The sequence below is a fragment of the Scardinius erythrophthalmus genome, assembly GCF_964197995.2.
Source record: "Scardinius erythrophthalmus genome assembly, chromosome: 3".
Taxonomy (NCBI): Eukaryota; Metazoa; Chordata; class Actinopteri; order Cypriniformes; family Leuciscidae; genus Scardinius; species Scardinius erythrophthalmus.
The window spans coordinates 37,377,947-37,396,900 of NC_138223.1; the positions used below are offsets into that span (position 1 = coordinate 37,377,947).

Sequence of the window (18,954 nt, forward strand, 5' to 3'; positions counted from 1 at the left end):
TCGTTACGATTCAGTACTTCGCCACCCAGTGGGCTTTGTGAATACTGACGCAAATTTAGTCTTTTGTTATACAGTTCCCCCTACAGGCAAAAGACGAGATGACAGTCTTCTTCCCGCTTCTGTTTGGAAACAAATAACTGCTGAACTGTGTTTAAAAAAAGAACAGAGAAAAAAAGACAACTGGTAAACGTATAGCCTACTGATTTTCGATGCGAAAAAAAGTCAAGGTAATCATGGCAAACATGTTTATTAAATTAAACCATAAGTATCGTAATAAATAAAACATAAATACAATATAAATAATGTTTCATAATTATTGTTCAAATGTGTTTATTATTCCACACCAGCATTGATTAAATGTGATATGAAAAAGATGAATGAATGGTGAACTGATTTAAGATCAGTAAAGATTCCAACATATGTATCAATCTGTGCAGAGATCGTGGGAGTGTTATTGTAAGATGGAATGTAAAAGTAATTACACACAATTGAAAATATTGGCACACATGGGATATTTAAAAGAAAATTACATCACATAAGAGACAGAAATCACTATTACCATAGGCGAAATGATGAGAAAGCTTTGTTAAACGCAACTCTTCTACTCACTCACACAAACAGACACGCATACAAAATGTGCTGAAGAAAAACTTCTTGATTTGTAAAAGGAACTGATCATTTTTAATCAGTGTTCTTTCAGTTTCTTCCTGAAGTTTAATTGGCCACTGGAAAGCAGTGTAAACGCACTAGCCACTGTGAATCCAGACATGCGTTTAAACTGTTGCACTTGTTTGGAATCATCTGTAGGAATATACTTCAATGGTCACTTCAGAGTCCTCTGAGACTTGCTTTGGCAGAGATACACAGCAAAGATAAAAAAAAGTACGTAGAGAAACACTGCTGTACCCTTATAGGACCAAAGAGATGACACTTATTAAAACACTTTGCATGTTAAGATTTAGTAAGCTAACTCGTGTTCAATTGACACAGGTTCTAAAAGTGTGCTAAATGTTTAAATAGATAAGGCCCGTTGAGTAAGCTTCAGTGGCAGTGCAATCCCCCTTCTAACTATATTAAACGGCTCAAATGTGTCTAACAGAGGTTGCAGTAGAGGACGGAGGACAAGACACGATTATCACAAGCAATCTCGCTCACTAATATCAGCATAGTGAGCAACTGGAGAACACTTTTTCTAATTTTTCACAGGTTGTGCGACAAGAGATGACGACAAGTTCCACAAAGGGTTAAAAGGAGCATAAAGACAAAACCTCCACAGCGATGAGATCTTCTGAGCATGCACAGCTGAATTATTACAAGATGAATCTATGTCTCCTCTCACATCCTTACTATACTGCTCGTTTTTTTTCTTCTTCTTCACAGGTTGCTCTCTTGTGTGTCATGGCCAGAGGAGTTGATGGGATGCAGACCTCCGTTATCGTTGAGCCTCTTGGCACGGTACGTCTCGTATTGGATGTTATGAGTGACCTCCTTCAGGTCCTGGAGGTGAGACCTGAATATATGAAAACATAGTGTCGAGTGTTTTTGGAAATATTTCATAAAGATTGAAAACATAATGTTTTTTTTGTTTTTTTTTATATTAAGAGAGCAATAATCCTTTGATATTTATATATATATATATATATATATATATATATATATATATATATATATATATATATATATATATATATAGGCCTATATATCAATAAATGACTGACTGAATAAATTACATACAGTTTATACACTACTGTTCAAAATTTGGGGAACAGTATGATTTTTAATAGTTTTTATAAAAGTCATCTCTTATGCTCACCAAGGCTGCATTTATTTGATCAAAATTAATTAAAAAAAATATTGAAAATGTATTCCTGTGATGTCAAAGCTGAGTTTTCAGCATCATTACTCCAGTCTTTAGTCACATGATCCTTCATAAATCATTCTAATTTGATGCTCAAGAAACATTTCTTATTATCAATGTTGAATACAATGTTAATATTTTTGTGGAAACTGTGAAACTTTTTTTTCAGGATTTTTTTAATGAGTAGAAAGTTCAGAATAACTGCATTTATTTGAAATAGAAATCTCCTGTAACATTATTAATGTCTTTACTGTCACTTTTGATCAATTTAATGCATCCTTCCTTGCTGAATATTAATATATTAAAGAAATAAATAAAATAAAAACATGTACTGACCCCAAACTTTTGAACAGTAGTAAATACAATAAACTATTAAGATCACTATAACAAATAAAGTTGCATACATCACCTAATCATGAAATCACGAAGTAAGGAGAATTCGCAGTGGTTTGGGTTTTCAACTACAGGGACGGGGAAAAAAAATGTTTTGTCAGAAACATGCACCAACACAACAATATACTGTACACAAGTACAAATACACAAGGTGTACTATAAAATAGCTCATTCTTTTTATGCAGTACCTCAAAAAGTTTAATTGAAATGTGATTATTAGGAAATGTATGTTGTCCTGCCCTAAATAAGATGCCTTAAGTACATACTAACAGTGGAAAGCAGAACTAAGAACACATGAATGTTTAACTTTTTGAAATTTAATTCATTATAAAATGTCAAAAGGTGACAAATAGCACATAGGGACATGGTAAAATGTGTCTGGTAGAAAAAAGCGATTAAAATGCCTTGTGTTCACATATTTGTATTATTTTGTGCAAGTATATAAACCCTAAAACATAATCCTCTTGGAAGCATTTTCAGTCCATGTTTTGAGTGAAACATAAGCTGATTTTCTACTGGGACTAAAATATATAGAAAATTACCCAAATATTGTAGGTGATGGTGATGTGTAAAACAGCGGTGATGTGCAAATTTCGTTCACACGTAGTTGGGTTCAGTAGGGTCACATTGGAAATCTATTATTCAAAGTCTAATTTTAAACCCGAATACAAACAAACTTGTAGGATTTTGGCAAATTTAAAACAAATTTTATGGAAAATTCCTTCAGAAATATTTAAAGCCCCCTTGTGGTGGGAGCTTTTTATGTTGTTTATATGTCTATGTGGTGTTTGTAATATGCTTTAAGGCAAACCATGTGCAAATTCAAAAGTCAACACCATTGCTGAGTATTTTCTCCTTAAAACTGCAGTGAACCAAAGACAGACTCAAAAACGCGGTTTGAAATCTCTGGTGTTTCTGATGTCACACACTACCTTATAACCAATCACGACAACATGTGATCATCAATGAGTGGATCTCTGAGCTGGTGTGAGTGAGTGGAGGCGGGGCTCATTTGCATATTCATAGAACCGCATATACTAAATGAGGCAAGAGTGTAGAGTTACATTCAAGCTATTTTAAGGCATGAAGTATTTTTTTTCAAGGAAAGCACGTTTAAATGTGTCATTTTGGTGATTAAAGATGAGTTTTAAGGGATAAAATTATTGACTACGGGGGACTTTAAGGTTCTGCACTATTTCTATTTTACTAATCAAATAAGAACGTTTTTAATTGATTTGATCATCACGTTTCAACTGTAAAACGTGTAAATCGTTCAATTAAGCCATTGCAAACTTTTAAAATAGGGTTATGTGTATTTATATGAGGGGGGCAGGGGTGTATGGCACAACTAGGAAATTTAAAAATGGCACTTCATTACAAAAAGGTTGCCGATCCCAGATCTAATCGAACAGAAATAAATATTCTTGGCATAGTGACACTAATAGACCATTTTTTATCTTAGAGATCTGCGTTAAAAAGAAAAATAACACCGCAAACACTTCTGCCCACTCACCCTCCACCACTCCCCAGGCTGTCTTCCTCCCTAAAACTCGTTTCCCATTGACCTGGTACTCTTTATCACTTCCTACCACGGCAAAGGGCATCATCTCCTGTAATGCACAGATTTAATGGGACAAACATAATGTGAAAACAAACTGACCAACAGATGAGAGCGTCCAAAGATGAAAGAAGAGATAAAAAATAAGTAAAGAAAAAGAACAGCATGTGAGATCTTACCCTGATCTTATCATTATCACTCTTATCCATGTCTTCATCAAACTCTTTCTGCGGATAACACTCGATCCCACACACTTCCAGCTCCTTCCTCACCTGCAAGGGATTATGGTGAACTCTAGTTAATCGGTGTAACTGACTTGATAATGAATCACCCTGTGAATCCGTCTTTCGTTCTCACCTTTTGTTTAAACTCAATTTTCTCTTCAAGAGTGAGTGTGTCCGATTTGGCAATGACAGGAATGATGTTGACCACACGACTCAGATGTTTCATGAACTCAATATCCAACTGGCGAAGCCTGAGAAGGGAAAATAAGGGGGAAGATATATGATTAATAGACTGATATAATCTGATTTTATAACCGGGACACTGGTCTGCCTAAGGTTTATGGTTTGACTACTGTTGCTCAGTCAAGCATTCAGAACCTTACTGGCTGAATGAGGAGCACTCATGCGTGTGGTCTTAAAATCAACACAGCGGCTTGTTTTAATTACCAAACCTGCAACGGCAAGCATTTTTCAATTATTGACAAATTATAAAAAGAATTCTGAGAGATGTGAATACTCTGAAGAAGCACACAGAAATCCAGATGTCTTATTGCCGTCTTCTAGAGACCAGTTTAGTCAATTACAGTTTGAACTATGTCAGCAATACGTGAGCTGATTCAGGATGTGCTTATCTTATGAAAAAGACGTGCACTTAATTGTAGTGAATGAGCACTTGTAATGTACTTCAAATCTTAAAACATATTTGTAAAACTGTACTTGCAGATGAATTAAATAAAGGCCATTTAAGTGTACTTAAAGAGAGTACACATTCATGGCTATATTTCTTAACACTTATGTACAAAAAATTGCACTATGAAATAATGTCAAAATAAAATGACATTTTAAATGCTTTAAAGCAAACTACTTTGATATGTTGACTGACATACTATAAAGCACAATGTACTAGATTATATTCGATATTGCATTTAAAGTTAATATTTTAACCCCCGGTTTCACAGACAAAACTTAAGCCTAGTCCCAGACTAAAATGGATGTTTGAACTGTTTTAACTGAAAGCAACTTGCACTGACATGTGCAGTTTTTTTCTAAGGTATGTTTATAAAAGCTACTTAAAGGTCCTAATTGAACTAAAGCCTAATCTTGGCTTAACCCTCAGACGGTCCTCGGTCATTTCTGACCGAAACATTTTCTGTTTTGAATTTCTAAAAATCACAGCTTCATCGGAATGTTATGAAACTTGGTGACTTTTATGGCATTAGGTATGTGAATACAAAAAAAAAATTGAGGTCATGATCCGAGCATGCTAAGTGGTCGTAATAAAAATAGTGACGATTTTGGTCTTCGGTCAAAAATGACCGACCCATAGGAAATGAATGGGAAATTGACAAAAAAAAAATTTCTCCGAATTTTTGTGTGTACAATCTACAAATCGGCCTCAATCCTAAAAAAAAGTACACCGCTGTAAAGGGGTGACACTCTACAACATCAAGAGTACAAAAAAGACACACCCACCCACACACAAAAACATACACACACACTTTTATACACATAAACACCAATAAATTTTGATTACAAAAAATCTGTTTTGAATTTTTAAAAATCACAGCTTCATTGGAATGTTACGAAACTTGGTGACTTGTATGGCATTAGGTATGTGCACACACAAAAAAATTGAGGTCATGATTCGAGCATGCTAAGTGGTCGTAAAAAAAATAGTCACACTTGTGGTCTTCGGTCAAAAATGACCCCCATAGAAAATGAATGGGAAATTGAAAAATAAAAACAAAATAAATAAAAAAATAAATTAAAATTAATATTATTTTACAAAAAGTGTTATAATTGAATGAATTGCATTTTTTGTTACAAATTCTGTAAAAAAAAAAAAAAAAGTAAATGTGTCCATAAACAGCTGGGGAATTCACATGCCTCTCCATAGAGAACTGTATAGATGCCATCTAGTGGTTACACCATGCTTCTACGCTTTCTCTCCATACTCTCACCAGATGGTGCTAATCTGCTTCAAACATTTTTTTTTGAAGGCCTAGGCCCTAGACTCTATATTAAACTAAAATACTGCATAAATAAAAAATAAAAAAATACATATATTTATATAACATTTTTTATTAATTTCAATGACAAAAATAGACCATAAATATTGCATAAATATTAATAAATTCAATAAAATGATCTCAAAATACAAAATTAAAAAGAATAAATATTATAGAACAAAAATAAATTGCATTGGTTTTACTGGGATGGAGGAAGTTTCATTTTTAGGCCTCCGGTCACTTCTGACCGGGAAGGCCCAGGATGTGACTCCGAAACGAAGACCGTCTGAGGGTTAATCTAAGCCTGGTCTGTGACATCAGGCCTTCATTACAAACGTGCAATTAAAATAAATACATGACATACAAGTTTCAATAGAACTGACATTACATTATATTTTAGTTTATGATTAATGCTTGTCAGTACATTCGGCAAAACGCTTTAACCATATTTAAAAACCAATAAAACTAATTACGAAATTAAATATGTACTTAAGTGGGTCAAAAAAGTACTCTTAAATTCAACTAATTGCATTTGATATGAATGTAAACTATAATGTAGTTTCATTTAATTGCAAATAACATGCAATTAAGTGTCTAAAAACATTACATTGAGTTTGAGCTTAAGTATTCTTTTAAAGTATATTATTTCTGTAATAAGGTATCTTTTTAAAAAGTATGCTTAAGTGTACACACTATGTGAGCTGTTTTACATGGTAGCTATGTGAGCTAATGTAAAATATGTAAACTCACGAGTGTCCAGTTGGGGATATGAAGTACAAGCAGCAGTGCACTCGGGTATCAGGGATGCGTTTCTTGCGAGCAATGTTGACTTCTTCCTTTAAAAACTTCTCATATTGTTCATTGATGTATTTGGATATGGGCTCCCAGCTAAGAACAAAAAGGAACAAATCAACAGCGTGGCATGTGGAGAGTTGTGTTAGAGTACTTGGAAACAAAATGGAAGCACAAGGAAAAATTGACTTTCTTTGTGAAAGGCCCTAAAACAACAGTGTTAAAGTTTTAGGTATGCTTTGTTTATTCATGAATGAAATGTTTTTCATTGTCATGACAGTCAGCAGCAGAAGATTCAACCCCCAACGCAACAGCGTTTTGTCTGAGGCATTTGAATGACAGAAAAATACTGTGTTGCTTTACTGAGACCCTTGGATGTGATTACTGGGGGCGAGCTGCCAAACCAGACTCACATTTGGCATTTCTACCAACAATCTGATTCTTGTCTCTGGAAATTAAGTGCAAATCTGGAAGTCGAAACACTGACCCTCACACTTTGAACATGTTTTTGATGCCAGTTAGTAGCGGCTGACACGAATGCGTGTCCTCAGTTTCTCCACTGCAGTGATGGCATTTTGGATCATTTGCGAAAACTAAATTGATTGAAAATAGTTATGAGTCCTCTGGATTTAACAGAAATCACACAGTACTCACCAATTATCATTGTTGATTTGGTCCCCAAAGCCTGGTGTATCAACGACTGTTAACTTCATCTTCACCCCTCCTTCCTCAATCACTGCAAAATCAACATTTATCAGAGCTACAAATGCAGCATGTTAGATTAAAGTGATTGTTTCAGTTTAAATACCAGAGTATAATATGGGATCAGACAGGATACAGTAGTGATGTTACATTTGACACTGAAGCTTCAAAGCGCGTATCGAGGAGTATGCAGCGCAATTTCTCATGCAGCTCCGTGCCCGAGCGCATATTGTTTTCAGAGAAACACGTGATTAACGAAAAACGAAGCCTCACTTTCTGTCCAGTCACGTGAATGCTTCCCTTTGCATGTCGGAATGTTTGAACCCAGACAACTACTCTACAGGTCTTTGGAAGTTTAAGTCCATTTACTAAAAATACTTTTTTTGTAATTATATATATATATATATATATATATATATATATATATATATATATATATATATATATATATATATATATAAGCCTACAGCCTATGTTACATGATCATATATTCTGACACATAAACAGCATAGAAACCATAAAATAATTAGACCAACATTTACTTGCATCAAGCAACTCTGTTGGAATTTTTAATTCTGTACAATATTAATATAATTGTTACATTTATTTTATTGCCACACTTTAATATGTTAATTATATTATCAGAAAACTGAACATTTAGCGTTGTCAGGCTTTTATTTGTGCTTAATGGATAAAACAATGGCGCTGCTGTTCATAAACATGGCTGCTATAAATTTGACCTGCCACAAGATGGTGCTGTTTTCGGCACTCTTGATGCTTCAAATCTTTTCCCGAAACATTCAAGGGAAAGCCTCAGTGCTTCATGAGGACTCTCGACTCTCGACTCTCGACTCTCGACTCTCGACTCTCGACTCTCGACTCTCGACTCAAGCGGTAACATTAAACAACAATCCAGCAAAGGACTGAAAACACAGGGAGAATAAATAGGGAACAAACAAGGCAGGTAACGAGGGAGGACAGGTGGGGCAAATGAACCAATAATCAGGTAACAAGATGGGCAGGGTTAGACAATCGACAGGAAACATTCATCCAGCAAACACAATCACCAGCCACGTGCTCCAACAAAACAAGACATTAACACGCAGCTAATGAGAACACTCATAAACCACGTGTTCACACAAAACATGACAACATGAAAGCATGCAGCCAGTGATAAACACAAGGCACAGACAAGACAAAACACGAGTGTCAGGGCTCTGTCACAAAACCAAGAAATAGACTAGACAGAAGTGACAGAACCCTGACATACATACAGTGGTTCAATGTCACAAGATAACCTCCATTATTTTGTCCATACAATGAAAGTCAATGGGGTCCAATGTTGTGCATTATATGGACAAAAAAAACAAAAAAGGATAGTTCACCCAAAAAAATTAATTCTGTCATCATTTACTCACTCTCACGTCATTCCAATCCTATAAGACTTTGGTTAATCTTCGAAACACAAATATCTGAGAGGATGTGAGAGGTTTCTCTCTGAGAGGTTTCTCTCCCTCCATTGAAAGTCCAGGTAACCAAAACTTAGGCTACGTTTACACCGTCAGTTTTTGGGGTTGACAACCGCATTTACTTACAGGTGTGAGTCTCGAAATGTCCCGTTCACACAGCAACTTACAGTAGCGTCTTAAATACTGTCTGTATGAACGTGCAACATTAGTCAAGCACGTATTTTCTTACCAGTAACCAAAGCGACAGTGACCAAAGTAATTTGAAAGATGGCGACGTCCATAAAACTGAAAGGTCATATCACTTGATACGACAAGAGTCAAATCTCTTTCGAGTTCATATGTCAAATCTTCATTAACTGATAGCAGCTTTTACATCTGGGTGGAGAGCGGAGCATTTGGGTCGCACGTACAACACAAAACTGACGTGAGCAGCTCCGGTGGAGAACAGTGACTGGATCTAGAACTATACTTTTAGTTCAGACATGTTTATCCAGACACAATGTAATGGTGATTTAAAATATTTGCACCTGATATCTAATGACTTCCATTTAACACAACCTACAGAACAATATCCCACAGGGGTCGACACAAGGTTAAAACATGAAATATATGAAATACCTAACCTGTTAGTGCCTTTTTCTGAACACCATTTGGATGCATATGGTATCATTTAGTTTGCCAGCTGTTCACCTACCTAAGCGGATTCACCATCAGCTGGCCTTCTGACTTACCCTGACTTACAACACATGCCAGTCTACACACATCTTACTCACAAGCACCATATAGGTCACCACTGTGCTCCAGTTCCTGGTGTATTGATTACATTAGCAGACACTAACTGAGTCTTTCTTAATTAGCCCATGATGTCTATTTCTATCCGGTGAAAGGTCTTTTAGCACTAGAGTGGCTAAAAGCCAAAGGCCCCCCAAGACAACTCATTTAACTCGGCGGCCATCTTTGAAACGCCTCTCGTGCAGCTATTTCAGTCATGTAAACACAGCTCCTATCTCTCTGAATGGGGAAACATCAAATTCTCCATAGCTGTTCACCAAGCATATGATTAAATTTCCTCTTTTAAATCATCAATGAAATCTGAGACAACCGTCACATACATTTTGTTTCTAAATGCTCAAATCATGACAAAAAAAAAGCATTTTCCAGGCTGGACCTGCCATTGCACATGTGCAGTCATAAGCGCACGTCTCAGGACACTGACTGTTTCTAGAGCAAACTGAGCTTCTAAAGGCAGCTGCAGTGGCGCAATGATTTTACCAATTGGTGATTGGCTCTTTTATTTAGAAGGAGGGATTTATTTCACCATATTGCATGATGCACTTTCACACTTTCTCCCATTCATTGTAATATGAGTGCACTGTCTTTGTATTTCTAAAGTCTTTGCTAAAAGTTGACTGACTGAGACACTGATACATTAGTCATGATCAATATTCTCTTACCATGCGAGACCGATTTAATCTCAACAGTCTTTGGAATCTTGTCATCACGACTCCAGCTTGCGCTCCTCCTGCTCACCTGTGACTTAAAGAGAGTATTCACTAAAGTGGACTTCCCAAGACCACTCTGACCTGGAAAGAGAAAGCGAGGAGGAATGGTAAGAAACAACATTCAATCTGGAAAAACTATAAAAACAGAAACTTAATCACTCTCCCACCCACCAACCACCATAATGTTGAAGTCAAAGCCTGTCTTCATGGTCTTCTTCCGCATCTGCTCGATGATGGTGTCTATGCCGATGTATCCAAGCAATGCAGATCCTCGACCTGACCCTTGACCTTCACCCCCTGTTCCTTGGGGTGAAGGCAAAAAGGGAGCGCCAGAAGGTGGTGCCACATGAGAGGGCTTAGCTGGGACGACAGGTTTAGGTCTCACTTCAGGGGGCACAATTTCTGACATGTCTGTGTGAAAGAATGAACATTCAATACATTTAATCAGGCTAGGTGTTATTACACCCGCCCTTAACCCTAGCAAACTGTGCATAGTCTTGTCATGTGATCAGCGCTGCACATGAGAAAATTTATAAGCATTTTTAATGCTAAAAACACTTTTTTTCTTCTTTTTTGCATGTGAAAGTACATTTTTATATAGCAAGTACAATTAATTTTGTGTCAAATCATGTATATCCACAAAAAAAAAACATCATGTTGGTGAATTGCCAATTTATTCAACAATGCAAACTATTTGGCTAAAGATTAATCAAATTATTAAGATGTAAATGAGACATTAAGCTTTGCATCCAAATTTACTATTACAAATCCTACCACAAAATATATAGCCAAACTACCTTCAAATATCCTGAATAGTAGAACCTTTAAATGCAATTAAGCAAAATATGACCTAAAATAGTTTTGTTTATATTAATATTGTAATTGGAATTATTTATTTGAAATTAATTCAAATAATTGTATTTGAAATGTAAGCGGTATATAAAATATTCTGAATACTACATTTTTAAATGTAAAAAATATGCAGCAAAATACAACTTAAAATAATTGTGTTTATATGAATATTAGTTATAGGCTATTAGTTATGATAGTATTATTTTAAATGTAAGTGGTATAACTACATTCAAATATTCAAAAAATAAGACGTATTATAGTGTGGTTCACATTAATATCTATATTAATACAATATAATCATATTCAGAAGCTGTATATCTGACTATGGCCCAATGTTATGCTATTTTCAAATTACACTGTACAGCAGAAATCTTGAAATATTAGTTTTAAGTCATATTTCTTATTCCCTGGCCTAACATAAAAAGTGGCACAGCTTACCCCACTCTTCCCTACATGTTTTGCATGAACAATATGTAGTTACTCAGAAACAACAGGATTAATGGGGGAAAAACAACAAAAATTAGACAACAGTACATAATTTGGCTCAGAAAGACAAACACCTGTGTGTGTTATTTTTTAGTGCTCCTATTTCCCAGCCTAGTCCACTTTAAATGCTCCACTGAGTTGTCGGCCTATATTAACACCATATGCCACAGAAATAAGCAACAAATAATGAATTATTACAGAAGCACTCAACAAATCTCTTTATCGGATTAAACACCCACGGCTCGACCTTTCCCACGCACTAAGACGCTCTATAAACACAACAAGAGATTTCCTTCAAGCGACTCTGCATGATGTGCGTCTTTCATGGATAATGATATTAATATTACTCGCGTTTTAAACGTTAGCTGTTTATAAATTACGGGGAAGCCAAACATCAGCATGTTCATGGGTTCATGCACACATAATATCCCGAATTGTTCGTGTATTTACCTAAAAAGGATTCGAGTGCTAACGAGTAATTAAAGGGAAACACTCTTCCCACTTACCAATCCGTTTTTGTAGCGATCGCAGGATGTATTTTATTCTCGTCCCTTTTCTGCCTTTCTCCGCTGTTTTACAGTCTATTAAAGTAGGCTATAAGTAGGCTAAGGCAGCAGTTGTACAGGCGTTAGGGAATGATCATGTGTTCAGGTTCACCTCTCTTCCTCTTTCTTTCACTCTGCCTCTCGCCTTTCTATTCGCAGCTCGATGCACCTCATTCCTTCCTCCACCCTTTTTTTTATTCGTTACCAAGGAAACTAACGGGAGACTGGGGGATGCAGCGCGCATGCTCAGTGCGCGGGTCGACCTGAAATTAGGGATTCGGGTCGTTGGGTGATAGCCTGTGATATTTGTGCGGTAGGCTACTCTGATATTTAACTCTTAGCCGTTTGTCTGTTTTTGTTTTGGCTTGTTTTGTACTTTACTAAGCAGAATAATTATGCTTTTACTGTGATTGTGATTAATTACAAGATCGATGACTAGTGTAAAACAACGCGGCAGAATGTAGAGTACGTACGGAACTCTTTAAGGAAAACGTGTTTTTTCCCGGTTCCAAAATATATGATTATGGAGTTTATGGAGCAAAATAATTCATAAACAAACAAAAGCCTAATAATCAACTAATAACTATCCCGTTCTGCTGACGTCATCAAGTCCTCTTATTTTCCAACTCTCTACTCCATTTTATATTAAATACTTATTAAATATTCAGAAATACATAATTTTATGCAAATAAAATCTTTCATTTTAACCTCAACTCACAATACCACATAACGGTACAAAACAAAACTTTAATTTTGATTCGCACTTCTCATGTCTTAAAAACTATAGGCCTATACTCACATTTTACGGCGTGCCTGCCTGTATCATGCGCTCTGTTCACATGTGGAGTGTTTGTGGCGTATGCAGTGGCCACTGAAGTGCAGTTGAGCGTCAGTGTGGCTTTTACCTCAAAACAGGGTTATCTCAATGTGTTTAGACAGGCCTGTGCTTGATGATAAGGCAGAGTCCCTGGAGCATTTACCCTTTGGACAGTGACATCACAGTCTAATCACATGATCCCAAAGAGCAGTCACACACAGGGCCTAAAACGAACTTTTTGCCACACCTGCCAATGGTACCTTAAGAAAATTTACCGGTCATAAATATTTTTTTACCAGGCATGAAACATAGATTAAAGGAGAACTCCGGTCAATTTTAACATTGAGCTAATTTTTTGGTAAATTTTGAGTGCTGTCAATACAGAGAACAACGACAAAAATCGGTGTTGCCTACACCGTGTTATCCTCTTTTTAAAATTTGCACCCTGTTGACTTCAATGGGGCAAGTTTTAAACCTGCTTTTAGCCTCTTAACATCCTTGATGTGTCATTACAAGTGCACAGCTAATGTGAGTGATTCCTTCAGAGTGATCACGGGTGAATCTGACTGCAGTAGATGTGAAAGATATTATTAAAAATGATGTTATTTCAGCCAGCGCACATACCTGTATTTACATCCTGTTTTCGGTCGAAGTCCATAGTAATCAATTGTCGAGTTCACAGGCATAGGTTTAGTTACCTATGATCACGCGTGTGAACTCGACAATCGATTACTATGGACTTCGACCGAAAACAGGAAGAAAATACAGGTATGTGCGCTGGCTGAAATAACATCATTTTTATTAATATCTTTCACATCTACTGCAGTCAGATTCACCTGTGATCACTCTGAAGGAATCACTCACATTGGCTGTGCACTTGTAATGACACATCAAGGATGTTAAGAGGCTAAAAGCAGGTTTAAAACTTGCCCCATTGAAGTCAACAGGGTGCAAATTTTAAAAAGAGGATAACATGGTGTAGGCAACACCGATTTTTGTCGTTGTTCTCTGTATTGACAGCACTCCAAATGTACAATAAAATGAGCTCAATGTTAAAATTGACCGGAGTTCTCCTTTAATCCTTATTAAAGTTACAAAAGTTATTTAGTCAAGAGCAGTGATTGTTCTGTATTTTGTTGTTTTATTAACATAAAAACACAGACAGCAGCAGGAATACTAGGCTGCTGTCACATTAAGCTAATGCATTGATCCAATATACTGTTACACATGTGGGTTTTTTTTTTTATGAACTATTTACATTCAGTTAAGACACAAGGATACTTGCCAAGACAGGCATTGTGACATTAAATATATGTCTGTTCAAGCACAAGAAGATGTGAAAGAGAGCTCAATTTCGCGCACTGTCTGATGTGAGATGCAGATTTCTGTGAGCACACTTCGAATGTTTTCGCACAGAAAACTTACCACATAGCATGCGAGTAATGAATTGAGTACCCTTTCGCATCTTCTTAAGCTTGAATTTTTAAATTGACAAGGCTTAAACTTTCAACACTGCCCCGTCAACTGTCTCGAGCATCGTTCACGTTTGTTCACGTTCTCACAATTTTGCATTGTTTCATAAAACTGCTACCAGCCAACACAGATTTTACTCGCATTTGGAGCTTGGCGAGTGTTAATTTTACGCCCTAGTCACACACGCTGGTTGTCATCACTGTCCCACTTTCAGTTTTAATTACAATTAGAGTGTTCATAAATAGTTGCAGGCCAGTATCAGATTAGATTAATGTTTTTCTGACAAATATGCAAGTGGTGCTTGTTCATATTGCCAGGTCAGTGCTATTCAGTGCTCTGAGTGAGTTTTAGCATGTTGCTATGTGTTTGCCAAGGTATTCTCAGTGATTTTTAGCACATTGCTGCTGTTGCTAAAGTGTTCTGAGTGATTTTTAACACTTGCTATGCAATTTCTAAGGTGTTCTATAAGTGATTTTTTGATGCAGTTCTGGATGGTTGGTTGTTTTCCTTAGCCACATAATTTGAGATATCAATATGAAGTATTATATTGTGCACCTAAGTAAAATATTTAGGCTTAGGGAGTTTCAAACCCCTTCCCCTATAGGTATGAGAAGTACTCACTGTGATTCTCACCCAAACATGCTCAATTAATGACTAGTTTAAGTCTTCCTACCTGACACATGATATTCTACATGCTTAGATTGTTTATATACAAAATTTATATGAGGCTGCTATGTATATATTTGTGTCCTTACATTCAATCCTACTAATGTAATTCCAGCAATTTGTCTTTGCACTTACCTGTAGACACGCATTCTTCAGGACAGGACCGTACATCAGCTCCACTCCTCATGTCTGCGACTACAGATGGCTGTAATGGTGGGGGGTCTTCTTGCTCTCTTAACCACGGGTGGTTTATTTCTCTAAATCTGTCACAATCTGCTATATGAAGTGTGTGTTTGGCCTCTTGTCGTTGGTCTAGAGTGAATGGACACCACGGCAAGCAACCAGCTGCATCACGTTTCTTGCCATCAAATTTAGTTGGACAACTAGTATCACACTTTTTGTATAACCTTATACCCCTGTATTTTCTTCCGAATCTGTAATCTTCATGCAAGGTCGCTTCGCTTGAAGAGGATTTAGAAGATTCTGAATCTGAAAGGTTGCGTCTATTTTGGGATGCATTTCTGACATCCCTCCCTGTGTTCGCTGTTTGGTTTGAGGAAGATCTTCTCCATGCCTGAGGAGTTTTGAAGTATGTTGGTCTACTGTGAGGTGTTCTTTTGATCATAGGTCTACAGATTCTGCTCAGCTGACCGCATTCGGTGAATGATCTGGGACTCTTCAAAGGGAACTGGAAGCTGCTCATTCGGCCACACTGATCTGATGCATTATTGTTATGGGATGTGATGACGGAAGTGTCTGTCTCGGAAGCTGCGGACTGAGGCCTGATCTTTGGTATAGACTCTTGGTTGTCATTTACATTGGTTTGATTGTGTTGGGAGGAGTTAATCATCATATTACTTCCATTAGAACCCTCATTGGTGGTGTTACAGTCCTCTGAAGCTCGGTTTTGCCTTGTCGATGAGCTTGATGAAACCAGTTCACTGTATTCCTTTGGAGAACTTCCATTTTTCAGTTCTTGAAAAATATCCTTTTGGCTTGTGGTAGCTTTAGGTGATGAGGCTGGTTTTATAGGTGTTGATTTTTTGTAGAGTTGTGGGTGGTTTTGAGGTTTCTGACACATCGTGGTAGGTCTTGTTATCTGCGTTGCTGCCCCTGAAATTATCTTTGAATGAATGGGCTGTTGTAACTTTTCTGAAATGACAGGATGTCCATCGCTCTGAATTTTTGGGTTGTTCTCTTCACTGCTTCCCTTTATCTTCTCCGGATTAGACACGTGGGCAGTAGAGTTTATAATCCTCCCTGTTTTAATCAATCCAAGCCGGATTCGAACTAAAGTAGGGTCCTGAGATTGCCTCTTCTTTTGATAGCCTGCTAAATTTTGTGGTCTGCTTTCCATTTTTTCAACATGTCTGAGGTTTTTAGGGCTCATGCTTACAAACGTTGGAGGCTTGGTAACTTCCCTGAAGCAGACGTTCGAAGTTTGTTTTAGTTTATCCTGCCGTTGAGGTCTGAGTGAATCTTGTTGTAGGCCAGTTTGCTTTTTTTGACCCCTCGTGTTGGTTATGGGGATTGATCTGACGCTTCTCTCAGTGGATGAAATGGGTGAAAATTGAGATATTTTGCTGTCTACTGGCCATGTTTTACCATGTATATCAGCAGAATGTAATGGTTTGTCTTTGTCTGTTGGTAGCTCTCTAATTGTAGTCTCTGTTTGAGAAATGGTCTTGACTGACTTCAATTGTGATGAATTCAGGGATGTATCCACTGTATTGATGATGATGCTTTAGAACAAAGAACAATAGAAGATGGATGAGTAGTATTAGGTTTGATCAACAAAATGAAGTAACCTTTTACCAAACTTTTCAACAGGGTAAAATACCGTAAAATTAAAGACATTAGCAAATATGTAATGTTTGGAAATTAAGGTCATGCACTCTGAGTCCGAAATTATCGGATGCGTTTTTTCGTTTTCGTCATTTGGTGGCTCTGAATTGTCAAAACACCTCTCAAAATGCTTGCTACGGATGCGAAAAAAGCAGAAATTCGAACCCGATCCCAAAAATTTTATGACAGGCAAAAGTTTCGGAGACAGTGTGCAAACATGATTGACATAACGTGAGGTTATATTTATTTTGTAATGTGCAAAGATTTTGGACGAGAATTTCGGACTCGGTGTGCAGGACTTTGATACATGATAATGTAGTATGTTGAGACAGGGGTTCTCACACTGGGGTCCAGACTCCAGGGACCCCCAATGGTGTTGCAAGAGGGTTCTAGGGGATCCATAGAAAAATGTGAGATAATTTTTTATTAGTATAATGTATTTTATTGGTAATGTATTTTTGTAAAAGTTAACTCTAAAACTGCTTTGTAATGATATTTAGTGTTTAGTGATATTGTAATGCTATGCAAATAAATATTAATTTAACTGAAAATATTTCTCATTAGGTTTATATATATATAGGCTATCAAACATAGTGGGGAGAAAAATAAAACACCCAAATTAATACTAAGTAAATATTTTCCAGATAATATTTTAAGAATTTGCTGTGGTACAGTAACAATAAAATGCTATTCAAATACATTTTAATTTAACTGAAAAAGATGGGAGAAAATGCACTTAATACAAATTAAATATTTTCTAGATCATAATTTTTAATTACTTTGTATACAATAACAATAGCCAAATATTTAATTTGGCAAAGAGAAATGCTTTAGTATCACATTGTTTTTCACAGTGAGTCTTAAAGTCCCCCTGAAGTCAATACTTTTATCCCTTAAAAAAATACCTTATGCTTTAAAATAGCGATCCCTTGCCTCGTTTAGAATACGCGGTTCTATGAATATGCAAATTAGCTCCGCCCCCGCTCACTCACAAGCTCAGAGATCCACTCGTTGACGATCACATGTTGACGTGATAGTTTGTGACGTCAGAAACAACAACGATTTCAAACCGTGTTTTTGATGCTTTGGTTCACTGCAGTTTTAAGGAGAAAATACTCAGCAATGGTGCTGACATGAATTTAAACATGGTTTGTCTTAAAGCATTTTTAAAACACCACATAGACATATAAACAACATTAAAAAGTTGATTTTCACCACAGGGGGACTTTAATATTTTAGGAAGGGGTTAATACGGAGAGGAACTGCAAATTTGGGGGTCCTTAGCATCAAAAACATTTGTATTGAGATAAACATACCTGGTTGGAGAACTGTCAATCCGGTTCTCTTGTTCCAAGCTTTGTCCTGTCTGACTGAAGGAGGAAATGTGGATGGGCTTTTTTAAGACGACAGAGGGAGAAAGAGGCACAGGACAGGGGGACACTCTAGTGGGTGAAGTAGATGGGTCACATGTGGGACAAGGAGACAGACGAACAGGAGAGTAAGATGAAATAAAGTGAGACGATGGACTGAGACGAGAAGGAGGAGTGGATAAAGGTGAGAGACGGGAGGGAGAGGAGGTGGAGGTAACTGAACATATAGAGAGACTGGAAGGGGAAGGAGAAATAGGGCCAAGACTTGGAGAGAGTCTTGCTGAGGACAGAGAGGATGTGTTGAAGGAAGATCCTGTAGGTAATGTGTTTCCAGTCGGGTCTTGCTCACATGGGTTCATTGCAGTAAGACACAGCCTATACAATTTCAAGAAA

The 18,954-nt window shown here is 36.8% G+C and overlaps 1 protein-coding gene across 4 annotated transcripts; it reads right to left on the reverse strand.

Moving 5' to 3' along the window:
• Positions 1–231: 231 nt before the first annotated feature.
• septin3 (septin 3) lies at positions 232–18,924 on the reverse strand. Of its 4 annotated transcripts, none has more exons than XM_081362496.1 (11): positions 18,508–18,924; positions 15,482–17,088; positions 10,679–10,918; positions 10,460–10,588; positions 7,489–7,570; positions 6,793–6,930; positions 4,167–4,284; positions 3,989–4,081; positions 3,765–3,861; positions 2,263–2,319; positions 232–1,510 (listed from the first exon to the last, which is right to left on the reverse strand). In XM_081362496.1, the coding sequence occupies exons 1-10, from the start codon at positions 18,918–18,920 to the stop codon at positions 2,264–2,266; spliced, it is 2,973 nt and encodes a 990-aa protein (XP_081218622.1). In that variant the 5' UTR covers positions 18,921–18,924; the 3' UTR covers positions 232–1,510; position 2,263. The 4 variants fall into 4 exon arrangements, with proteins under 4 accessions (XP_081218622.1, XP_081218621.1, XP_081218623.1 ...); XM_081362495.1 differs by having other exon boundaries at positions 2,268–2,319; positions 18,508–18,923; XM_081362497.1 differs by lacking the exons at positions 15,482–17,088; positions 18,508–18,924 and adding an exon at positions 13,190–13,338 and having other exon boundaries at positions 2,268–2,319.
• Between the last annotated feature and the right edge of the window lie 30 nt (positions 18,925–18,954).